Source organism: Marmota marmota, unplaced genomic scaffold, assembly GCF_001458135.2.
Source record: "Marmota marmota marmota unplaced genomic scaffold, marMar, whole genome shotgun sequence".
NCBI lineage: Eukaryota > Metazoa > Chordata > Mammalia > Rodentia > Sciuridae > Marmota > Marmota marmota.
The window spans coordinates 33470973-33483995 of NW_025999990.1; the positions used below are offsets into that span (position 1 = coordinate 33470973).

At 32.1% G+C, this 13023-nt stretch overlaps 1 protein-coding gene across 2 annotated transcripts in view; it reads left to right on the forward strand.

Moving 5' to 3' along the window:
* The window catches only part of Trappc8 (trafficking protein particle complex subunit 8), an 80105-nt gene that overhangs the window by 40298 nt on the left and 26784 nt on the right, over positions 1 to 13023 (forward strand). For both annotated transcript variants that reach the window (XM_015482454.2, XM_015482453.2), the window contains exons 10-15: positions 832 to 1026; positions 1435 to 1565; positions 4647 to 4721; positions 5218 to 5344; positions 7832 to 7986; positions 11727 to 12169. In XM_015482454.2, coding sequence (XP_015337940.1) covers positions 832 to 1026; positions 1435 to 1565; positions 4647 to 4721; positions 5218 to 5344; positions 7832 to 7986; positions 11727 to 12169 — 1126 coding nt within the window. The remainder of the gene's footprint in view (positions 1 to 831; positions 1027 to 1434; positions 1566 to 4646; positions 4722 to 5217; positions 5345 to 7831; positions 7987 to 11726; positions 12170 to 13023) is intronic.

Consider the following 13023-nt stretch of genomic DNA (forward strand, 5'->3'; position numbering starts at 1 on the left):
TTTTTTTTTTTTTTTTTTTGCTTAGAAGAAGCTTGGCTTTATTGTTTTTAATAGCAAAAAGTGAAACTAAAATTCCTAATAGCAGAGAACAAATCAATATATTTTGGTATTTTTACATAATGGATTTATGCTTCAGGACGAGAGTGAACTAATTGTATATGTTTCAATGTGGATATGAAAAGTTTATTTATAAATGTCAATATGTGTATGAAAAAATTTATAAATTTGGGTATGAAAAAATTCATTTACTGTAAATTTTAAATATGCAAACCAATTCTATTCATTGTTTATATTTAGCCTCATGTGAGGATAATAGATTTTAACTTCAGAATAGCTCTGGGAAGAAGTTATGCCAGTGGGAGTGAGGAAGAGTAATTGGATTTGGGGGGATTGCAGAGAGGACATCAGCTATATCTTCAATGTTCATTTTATAAAAAAATATTAGGATAATGTGACAAAAGTTGACATTTGTTACATTTCAGAATGTAAGTATTTGCCACATTATTTTTCATTCCTTTTCTATATTGTTTGAAATATTTCATAAAGAAATTGTTCATGGTAGACAAGGAAAATACTTTCAGAGTCAAGAGAAAAATAATGTTGTCAACAAAGTTCCAGTTAAGTTATAGTTAATAAGAGAATATTTTATTTGCTTAGAGAAATAGAAATAGGCAAGAGTGAATGCATACATATTTATTTGGATACCCTTGATTTTTATTTGAAGTGTTTTTTTGTTTGAGGACATTCACAAACATATACTTCATTAATTTGCATTTCATGAACATATTTAATGGTGACTTTTTTCTTTCTTTCTTTTTTTTTTTTTTTTAGGTGAAAAGCAAGCAGCTACTCATGTAAGTCTTGATCAAGAATATGACTCTGAATCCTCTCAGCAGTGGCGAGAACTTGAAGAGCAAGTTGTGGCTATGGTTAACAAAGGAATAATTCCATCCAGTTTCTATCCCACACAATATTGTTTGAACAGTTATTCGGATAACTCCAGATTTCCACTTGCAGTTGTGGAAGGTGATATGCTTCAATTTCATTTTTTGTTTTTTTGTTTGTTTGTTTTACTTAAAGCGGATTCAAGATAATTTGCTGTATGCCATACATTTTCAGAGGCTGAGGGTGCAAAGATAAATTAAAAACCAGTAATTTACTGAGTTGCATTTATAAAACCAGTGAGGGCTCTAATATAGGTATATGCAATGTGTTGCTAGGATATAGAAGAGGAAATGACATCCTTTAGTAGAGAGAAATTGGAAAACTCTTTTAGAAGAGGTAATTTAAAAACTGAATCCTGAATAAATGGAGCTTTATAAACTAGAGGACAGTCTAGGCAGAAATGAAAGCAAGGTCTGTTTAGAACTTTTTAAAGCTTAGGGTGAGGGGCGAGATTTATCAAAGTTATTAATGTAGGTCTTTCTTTCATAGAACCAATTACAGTGGAAGTGGCTTTTAGAAACCCTTTGAAGGTTCCACTTTTGTTGACTGATTTGTCATTACTTTGGAAGTTTCAGCCTAAAGATTTCAGTGGAAAGGATAATGAAGAAGTTAAAGAACTAGTAAGTTATTAAAAGGTATTTGTAATAAGTACATTTCAGTTATAGTCTGACAGATGCCATAATAATATTTCTGCTTCTTCTGTTCTGTGAGCTATGCACAATCTTTTTTTGCTTATTTTTCCTTTATTTTAAAAATTTGTATGTGCTAGTGTTGAAAACTGAGAATACAGAACTACATAAAATATAAAAGTAAAACTGTATATTCTTAATATTTAGAAATAACCAACTTTTAACATTTTGCTGTCATTTCAGTCATTTCCATTTGTATCTTTTTGGCTTGGATTTGGAATTTCCTTATGTGTTGCTTTTTTCATTCTATGTTGTTTAATATGCATTTTCTGATATTCAAACATCTGAATATTTTATTTTTACGTAATTATTCAATATGTGTATGAAAAAATTTATACTATAAATTTAAATATGGGTATGAAAAAATTCATTTACTGTAAATTTCAAATATACAAACCAATTCTATTCATTGTTTATATTTAGTCTCATATGAGAATGATAGATTTTAACTTCAGAATAGCTCTGGGAAGAGCTGTACCTATGAATCATCCATCGTGTATGGATGATTCATAGTATCCTCCTGTTATCTGTAGTTGTTTTGGAGGTTTCTGTTTGTATATTATCACAATAGTTCAGTGGTTATTTTTTATTTTTTTAATGGGGTGCTGGGATTAAACCCAGGACCTCTTGTATGCTAGGCAAGCTATCACTGAACTACACCCCTACCCCCTGTGATGAATATTTTTGTGCATAACTTCTTAGCCTTCAGAATATTTCTGTAAAAAAGATTCCTAGGTGCAAAGTTATAAGAGTTTTAGGAAATAAATATTTTAATTCTCGATTTTGCAAAAGGTCATATCAACAAGCTTCTCATTTGCAGCATGTGGCGATGGGTGTCTCATTTTTGCAGCACTGATTATTATTATTTACAAAAAAAACTTGGTTGATCTGATAAAAATATCTTACTAATTTATTATCCATTTCATTGCTTTCCAGTGAAGTCAGTTATTGTATTTGTATTTCCTATTTTGTGCATTGTCCATTTAATAAGCTTCATATATATATTTATCTTTTTATTTTTATATTCATGTCTATGATAAACCTTTTGTATATATTGTACTAATTATTAGACTCAGGGACGCTCGGCTACTGAGTCACATCCCTAGCCCTATTTTGTATTTCATTTAGAGACAGGGTCTTACTGAGAGTTTTAATTTCTAAGGCTGGCTTTGAATTCAGAATCCTCCTGTTTCGGCCTTCCGAGCCTTTTTAATGCAGGAATGATTTGAACAAATGATTTTTGTTACCAGCTGATTGTAACAAATAACTTAGACAAGTGTGTGTGTGTGTGTATTTTTCTTTTGAGACAGAGTCTCACTAAGTCATCTGAGGCTGACTTTGGATCCTCTGCCTTAGCCTCTCTAGTTTAAGCTGTGTTTATAGGCATGCACCCCCTGGGCCTGTTTCCAAATATATTTTTTTAGCTAATAATTTATTAGGTTATTCACTAATATCTTTTATACAAATTTTCACTGTTTTGTACTCCCCCCAACTCCCATATATGTATGTGTGTGTATATATTTTTTCAACATATAGACATTTATTTTTTATCCCCACAAAGTACCTTACAGGTGTAGGAACTTCAGAAGAGCTGGCCTCCATGCAGGGACTCGGCATTACTGATGGTTTTGATCTCGTGGCTCCTCTAACTATATATGTGGTTTCATGATTGAGGCAGGAAAGGAACACTAGAACACTAGAATCTTGCACCAGAAAATAAATGCTTTAACCCAGACTATATTTTGAGTCTGGGAAATATCCCAGCATTTTGGTTCTGATCTGTGAAGGGAGAACTAGAAAGATATCTATTTGAATTTTTAATTTGAATTTTAATTATTTAGACTGTTTTTGTTCTTGAACTATTTTGATTTTTTTTCTAAAGATTACATTATTTAAAATGGTTAAATAGTTAAATTCATTGATGCTATTTTGTGATTATGAGAGTATGAACTATTGAAATTTGGAAAGGTTTTAAGAAAGATCTATTAGTTTTATAAATATATTAATCTGTTTAGCATTTCTTATTTTAAAGGAAGTTTATTAAGTTATATTAAAATATACAGTACTCTTAAACAGTTGCACTTTTTCCTGTAAATTTCAAATAAGATTTCTTTTTGGGGGGTGGGGGTGGTGGGTAGTTTGCTAGTGATTGAACTCAGGACTTTCCATATGCTAAGTATGTGTTTTGCCATAGAGCTAAGGTCCACAAATCCCAAAATCTAGATTTATTTAATGGGCTTCTTCTGGTGATAGATGCAGATGCTGAACTGGAATTTAGAGAGATGTAATTTTTATATTTTGTGTCAAATAATTAGTTTGATGGTAAAAGTAAAATAAGGTTTATGAGAATCAAATTTACCTTCAGTGTGAGCTAATTAGCTCTGCTTTGCTATCAGACCATAGATATTTTCTCTTACTAATGTCAGTGGTTTGGAGGAAGCAGGTCTGCCTTTCTCCCACTGCTTTTGTTGTCCACCTATCTTTTCTGCATCATGCCTATTCTAAGTATAATCTTCCTTTTCTAAATATAATTGGCCAATTTGGAAAAAGATGTGGTTGGACAAAAAATGGAGAGATTTGTTCTTATGAAAATATTAAATACCATTGCGGCCATTATTGACTATGAGCAGTTCAACTTTTTCTCTTAGTGTTTTATCTTCTTGGTGGTTGTATCTTCTTCAGTTGAGTTGGTAGAACAAAATGAAATGTACATATCAAGTACCCACTACAGCATGACCCCACTTTAGGGGTGGAAATAAACACTTTTCATGGAGCTTAGGAAATAGTAAGTACCTGGAAATGGTGGCACAGTGTAAAGCACTTGCCTAGAAGGTGTGAGGACCTGGGTTTGATCCCCAGCACTACACGCACTTACAAAGAGTCTAGTAATTATAACTTTAATTAGTTATTATTTCTTAGTATTGGTATATAAGAATGTTAATAATTCATTAATATTAAGTATTAATAATATTTTATTAGAATGTATATTTAAAAAAATAACTTATTTTTTAGATTACAGGTGAACCTGAAATGATTGGAACTGAAGTTATTTCAGAATTCTTAATTAATAGTGAAGAATCTAAAGTGGTAATTGTTTTTATCATTTTTCTGTTTTTTGCTTTGCTAAATAAGTAAACTGAAAACATTTTAAAATAAATTTAATGTATCTCAATGAAATTGTTTTATATCCTAGTATTTTTAAGAACTAAAATTTAGATGATCAGGAAACTGAAATTACTCAGGAAGAAATTGGTGGGAAAGTAGGTTTCTAGTGGTTTTTGATTAATTTCCTAGGAAACCTGGTGAAAAGTTTTCACTTCCTTATTAGTTTCAGTGTGGTAATTTCACATGATATTTATTTGAACAGCATATTTAGATTTTTATTAAAAGTATTATTGATGCTCTTGTATAATTGTTGAACTTAGAGATTTTCTTTTGAAAAAGTTGCTTTTCAATAAGAAATAATTGATATTTGAAAAGTTTAGGTCATGAGTTTTTATTTCTGCAACATTACAGAATTTAGGTATTGCACTATTTAAGATATTATGAAAACATAATAAGAGTGACTTAAATATCTCCACAGGCAAGACTAAAGCTCTTTCCCCATCACATAGGGGAGCTGCATATTTTGGGAGTTGTTTATAATCTTGGCACTATTCAGGGCTCCATGACAGTAGATGGCATTGGTGCTCTTCCTGGATGTCATACAGGTAAAGTTATAGCATTGCTAAACAATTAGAAACTAATACCTAAATCATTCCATAGAATAAAATGGACGAAAATGAGGTATTTTCTAAATAGGGCAAATGTACCTTTAGATAAAGCATTTAGGCAGATGTAAGAATGACTAATTTATTTTAACCTCTACCATAGCTTTAAAAAATAAACAATTTTTTTCCCTTCTATTTTCTTTTGATAATTCTTTTGTTATTATCCAAATGTAGTAAATTCTTAGCAAATAAATTCTAACCATTTATTAAGATGTCTGCTGCCAATACAAAAACCACTTTATTGTATTCCATTTTTGAATATATCCTTTTTAAAAAGCATTGAACAAATTAAAAACCTTTTTTTTTCACTTCATTGAATATTAAACCCTTGAAATTCTGTTTTCTGTCCTGATAAAGACTGGGGTTTTAGTGTTAAATTGATATTTTTGATGCCCTATAATAGAATGTTTTACAATTTTTTGAATATTATAATATATACAAACTTTATTATCTTTTTTTTAAAATTCAGGAGTCTTTCAGGATCTAATATTACCTGATAATTCAGATATGTGATTACATGAGTTTAGGTTGAAAAGATGCTAGGAAGGGAGTTCACTATAAAACTCTCTATCCCAGCCCTTTATTTGAGTGGATCTATCTTATAACAAATTAAAGTGACTAGTTATTGATAGATGTGAATTTAGCGCTTATAAAAGTTTTTATTTCTGCAACATTACAGAATTTAAGTATTGCCCTATTTAAGATATTATGAAAACATAATAAGAGTCACTTAAATATAAATATTGGGAAGTTCTTCTGGAACATTTGGAAAACTTGATCCTTTTAACCTCCTGTTGAATATTTCTGTTGCCTTAATATGTATGATAAATTCAATACAAAATTAGAAAATAAGTGGAATGAACTCATGACTAAAAAGGATAAACAAAAAAAATACACTAAAATTGAGCATTTTTATACTATATTTATATTTATATTTCTTGTTTGACAAGTACCAGACAAATTGTTGTAAATAATTTTGCTGTTTTATTACATTCTTAAAGCAAGATAAGTGGGTGTTAAAACTTTTTTGGCGGTGGGGGTGGGTGACTTCCCAGGGATTGAACTCGGGGGCACTCAACCACTGAGCCACATCTCCAGCCCTTTTTTATGTTTTGTTTAGAGAGAGGATCTCACTGAGTTACTTAGCACCTCACCATTGCTAAGGCTGGCTCTGAACTCTCGATCCTCCTGCCTCACCCTCCCAAGCTGCTGGAATTATAGGCATGCACCACTCTGCCCAGCAAGAACTTTTTGAAGCTCTTTTCCCACTTGTGCAATCTGACATCTTGACCCAGTACCACAGAGTTATGGTTGTCAGTAAAATATAGCTAATTGTTTCATTTAAAGGCCAAACATAGGCATTAATATAATTTATATGTAATTGTATGGCATTAGTAGGAGGAAATTATGAATTAACTATTAAAATAAATCCTATCTTAAAAACTGAGTTTTCATGATGTGGTTTTTTTTTTTTTTTTGGTACTGGGGATTAAACTCAGGGGTACTGGACCACTGAGCCACATCCCCAGACCTATTTTATATTTTATTTAGAGACAGGGTCTCACTGAGTTGCTTAGCGCTTTGCAGTTGCTGAGGCTCACGATTCTTCTGTCTCATCCTCTCAAGCTGCTGGGATTTCAGACATATGCCACTGCGCCCAGCTTCATGATGTTTTAGTGTAGTTTAGTATTATGTAAAATGCTAGTAGGGAACCAAGTCAAATGTAGTGTGGGAAATGCTACATTATACATCTGGCCTTGAACCCTTTAGAGTAACTTTCAGCACATTAAAGGCTTTGAGTAGTCCTGCAGGAAAGAGAGTTGTGTACCCTTTTTCTTTTCTTTTCTTTTCTTGTTTTTTTGTTAAATACATACATGTACTGTATGGAAGTCTTTGGGGAAAATCTCACATGAATTATTAAGAAAGTTAAAGCTGTCTATGCTTATGCTATATTTAATTTTCTTTGTTCAGTCTCTTGGGAAGATATGTTTATTTATAGTCCTGAAATTATTCAGGTTACTATATATTCAAATATGAGGAAGTGAAAAATTGACCTGTTCTGTGTTTTCAATTTTTTTTCATTTGAATATCTATCTTGTGATAGCCCAATTAACTATTGGACCCAAGGTATTCTCAGAATTTTTTTGACTAATAAGCATTATGCTTTAGAAAATACAGGTTTTAAAGGACTTCTCTTCAGTGATTTGTAGTCTTTATGCAACATAAGTAAATCCAAAAGAAATGAGAAATTAAGCAGCATAATATAGGTGGTATAAAACATGGAATTAAAATATACTTAATTCTTTGATTAATCATGTTAATCAGTAATTGAATTATCTGAAATTTAAGTATTCATATATTCAAGTTAAATTCTTGTCAGTTAATATATCAGATTATTTTAGGGCATTTGGTTGTTTTTTATTTCAGGAAAACATTCCTTGAGTATGTCAGTCCGAGGGAGACAGGATTTAGAAATTCAAGGTCCTCGACTTAACAACACAAAAGAAGAAAAAACATCTATTAAATATGGTCCTGATCGACGTTTAGACCCTATAATCACTGAAGAAATGCCACTATTGGAGGTATTTCACTTCTTAAAATGTAATGGACTCAGTAATTGACATAGCTGGAAGATACTTTAAATAAATTAATTTTAGACTTTGAAGTTGTTAATATTACATTGAACTATACTTTTAAAGTCTTGTTAGGCAAATTTTAAAGAAATTTAATTTACAAAATAAGGTAATTATATAAATTCATATTAAGTCACAGCCAGGTTATAAATTTATAAACTTTAAAATAATAGAAATTGGGAATACATTTCTAGCAAACATTTTGGTTATTAAACTCATTGGCTTTTTTGTAATTTGTCAAAATATTATGTGAATTAATGCTTGTAAAGTATTTAAGCAAAATACAAGTATTTTGGGAAAAAAAGCAGTATTTCCTTCACCCTCTTATCTCACCCTATCTTATTTTCATATAGTATCAAAGGAATTTTAGTTACAAAATATGTCAGAGTAACAAGAGAAGGAAAAACATATTATTTAGTTGAAAGACATTTTAATATCAGGGAAATTAAAGTATTATGGGACAGGAAGTCTCAAAAGAAGGGGGATTCAACTGCTCCAGAGAATTTAGGAGCAAACATTTTAAGCATCTAGAAGGATTTGCTTTTGGAGGTGGAGTGTAATGGGGATTGAACCCAGGGGCACTTAATCACTTGGACATTCCCTAGCCCCTTTTAAGTTTTTATTTTGAGACAAGCCTTGCAAAGTTGCTTAGGGCCTCACAAGTGCTGAGGCTGACCTTGAACTTGAGATCCTTCTGCCTCAGCCTCCCAAGTCACTGGGATTACAGGTGTGTGCTACCACACCTGGCAGAGAATTGCTTTTGATATGACTGTAGTTCATCAACTTCTAGTCTTTATGCCATTTTAATATTTCAAGTTTCTGGAAGAGAAAAACAGCCCACCTTGGATCAAATTTCTTACCTGAGTGCATATCAAAAGTAGGGTTGTGTCATAGAAGTGTATAAATGTGAACACTGGAAGGAGACCCTTCTTCCTGCATCTTCAGGTTTCCCTAGTGGAGGTGTTTTTTATCTTTTTATGCCTTTCTTGTGCACTTAATTATAGTTTTAATAATTATAAGTAGAGTCATACTACACATGAAAATGGTGATGAGTGATGTGTGTGTTTGTGTGTGTACATGTGTGCATATATGCAGTGTATGTATTCTACCCAGATTTGACACTTACTCAATTATGTTGCATTTAAATGTAAATAAAAGGCATATGGAGTAGAGCATCATTTTCTGGTTGAAAAATATTTTGTCCATGTTTAATCTTTGATCTGCTATCTTTGACCATGTTGAGGTTTTTAACTTACATGAAATCATATTGGATAGTTTTTTACTTTGTTGGATATAAGCTTTATATTTAACAATAGGCTTCCTTAGTCAAATTACAGATTGATTTATTTTTTTTCACCCTGCTGGGGGGTCAAACCCAGGGCCTCTTTTATGATAGGCAAGTGCTCTATCATTGAGTTATATCCCCATCCCCAGTTTTATTTATTTATTTTTAATATCTGCGAGTTTTAAATCTGGAGAGTGTATTTCTTTTCTTCTTCTTCTTCTTCTTTTTTTTTTTTTTGTACCAGAGTTGAACTCGGGGGCACTCGAGTACAGTGCCACATCCCCAGCCCTACTTTGTATTTTATTTAGAGACAAGGTCTCACTGAGTTGCTTAGTGCCTTGTTTTTGCTGAGGCTGGCTTTGAATTCACGATTCTCCTGTCTCAGCCTCCTGAGCCACTGAGATTACGGGTATGGACCACCATACCTGGCAAGAATGTATTCTGGATAGCAAGGGGACAGAGATCAAACTTTGTTTCTAGTCCCAATACCATTAATAGGGTATGGGCAACCCATTGTGTTATCTTTTTATTTACCAATATCCCTAAAGTACCCTTTCCTGTTGGATTGTTTTTGTATGCCTCCTATTCTGTTTAGTAATTATTACCTCATTTCTTTCTGTGTCAGTACTATACTGTTTAATCATTTTTTTTAATCTGACAAGACAAATTTATTTCATAAACTTTAATTTTTTTTCATGCATTTTGTCCAAGCTTGTTAAGTTTCCACAGTAATAATTTTGATTAGTATTGCATGGCTATAACTAGAAGTTAAGAGACTGAAGAATAATTTAAATGACTTAGAATTTAAATGCTGCTTTAGGGCTATTCACCATTATAGTTGTAAACATTTGTTTGGGATTGTATAGGTAAGAATTTTTGAGATCTTTACTTTCGGAAGAGAATATTCTGATCAGTGTAGTTGAAGTTGTCAAAATAAATTATTCCTTTTTAAGTGAGTCTTCTAGTTTGTAATTTTCATTAAGCTAGATCACTTAAATGTTCTTCAGTTATTAAGACTGTTAATGTACAAGTAGTTTTTAAAAGCAGTGCTTCTCTGATAACATTGGCATGGATAGAGCTTTACTTTTTTTAATATGTGGCCTTACTGTGTCGCCCAGGCTGGTTTCAAATTCTTGGGTTTAAGCAATCCTTTCACCATAAGCTCTTGAGTAGCTGAGACTACAGGTGCATACCACCATGCCTGGGTTTACTTTTAGACTTAGTTTTGTCCCTAATTATCTGTCCTTTGAAAGTTTCTTTAATTATAAAATGATGAAAGTTGAACCAGATGAAATGATTTTAACCTCTGTTGAGCCTGGCACTGTGGCATATGCCTGTAATCCCCACATGACTCCAGAGGCTGAGGAAGGAGGCCATCCTCATCAATTTCAAGGCCAGAATCAATTTAGTGAGACCTTCAGCAACTTTGTAAGACCCTGTCTTAATAAACAAGTAGAGGGCTGAGGTATAGCTCAGTGATTAGATACCTCTGGGTTTAGTCCTCAGTACACAACTTTCTTAATTTACATTCATCTTGTTTTTGACAACACTTGTTCTTTATTTAATCTTGCATATGATAGTTTAAAAAAATTGTTACAAAAATGGTGTTAAAAATGCAGATCTTTCAGTAGATCCACTTTCTACACATTGTTCCTTAAATTTAAAACATACATTTATATACCATTTTTGGAGGTGTGGAATTAGGATGAGTGACCTTTTCTGGGAGTACTGGGATGGATTTTCCAATCTAGCTTTGATTCGGTCTTTCATGTATTAAACTGCGTTCAGAAGTTGTTACCTTAAGTTTTCAGTTTTGGTTTCTTCCAAGTGAGAACCTAATGATAATTGTCATGTAATCTAAGAACAGTATATATCTAGTTTTTAGCAGCAGATAAAAAAAACGTTATTAGTGATGCCACGTTTTGGCCCCATGTCAGTTATTAATTAAAAGCCTGAGGTTGTTTGGAGTACTGTGGGTTTTATAATTATGTATATGTTATCAGATGCTCTTCATTAAGATCCATGGTATATGGTTTTATTTTAAGGATGTATATTTAAGCTTTTTAATCTGACAGTGATAAGGATTATAAGAATGATTGTTATTTTATAGTCCTGTTAAATTATTTATAGTTTTTCTTGTTCATAAGCTACAAAGTTGTAGAATTTTTATAGCTTTGTTTTGTATTTTACCTTTAATAGCTCAAAATCGTGGCTGAGTAATATTGGTCTCTTTGTCTTCCTGTGTTTTCTAAAATGGAGCTGTTTATTTTTAAACAGCTATCAGAGAATTAATGAAATAGTTGTAAACCTTTAGTAAAGACATACAGCATCTTAAAAACATTACTCATTAGAAGTTCAAAATTTTTAACAGACAATATAATAATGTTTTTTCCCTCCAATGCAGGTGTTCTTTATACATTTTCCTACAGGACTTCTCTGTGGAGAAATTCGAAAAGCATATGTAGAATTTGTCAATGTCAGCAAATGTCCTCTTACTGCATTGAAGGTTGTTTCTAAACGTCCAGACTTCTTTACTTTTGGTGGTAATACTGCTGTTTTAACACCACTGAGCCCTTCAACTTCTGAAAATTGTAGTGCTTACAAGACTGTTGTGACAGACTCTACCTCTGTGTGTACAGCACTCATATCATCAGCTTCTTCTGTAGACTTTGGAATTGGCATAGGGAGTCAGCCAGAAGTGATTCCTGTTCCCCTTCCTGACACTGTTCTTCTGCCTGGAGCTTCGGTCCAGCTACCAATGTGGTTACGTGGGCCAGATGAAGAAGGTGTCCATGAAATTAACTTTTTGTTTTACTATGAAAGTGTTAAAAAGCAGCCTAAAATACGGTAAGTATGATAAAATTTTAAAAATTTTACCACTATGTTTAATATAGGTATACATATTTGAATCAGTGTTTGATATTTGTTTAATATGTATTTTTTATTGAGAAATATTCTCTTCAAAAATGCATATTTTTATATGAAGTCATCCCAAATATATCTTAATTCTAGATAACCAAAAGTAGAAACTATTTAATTACATTGATCTTTTGTCCATAAACTGCATGATTCTTCTAAGTGTGACTAAGTTGTCACAATAATGAAACTAACAAATAACAATGTATTAAAATATCATGTCATTTGTATATGAAGCAACCTAACTACAGTCATTTGTTTTTAAGAAAATTACTTTGTTTTCCTTAGTGCCTCCCTCCAATGTATGAACAAAATGTCATTATGGTGTATTCAGAACAGATGATTAGAGTGGAATTAAAGTGGGTAATCACTGAAGAAATCATACCTAACTGACTTACCAGAACCTGTTGCCTGTATATTGCACAGCAGAACATTTTATATGTGATAATTCCCTTCTCATTTTTACAAAATTAACTAGGAATAATTATGCTACATTTATTTTATTCAATGGAATGTCTAAATTATCTTGTAAAACTTTGAGGGTAAAAATGAGGTATTTATAAGTATGGGTACATTTTAAGTCCTCAGTAAATGGTAATTTTCCACAAGATAATAGAAGGGGAGTATTCTGGGCAAGGCAATCAAGGAAGGCTTTCTGGAATGTGGTAGTGGTGAAAAGAGCTTCCAAGGACAGTAAAGATGTCAGGATTTGCATATCAAGGGGGTAGGCAAGAGAGTAGTGGGATGTTCCATGGAGTGACCATATCTATGAAAAAAAGATTTGT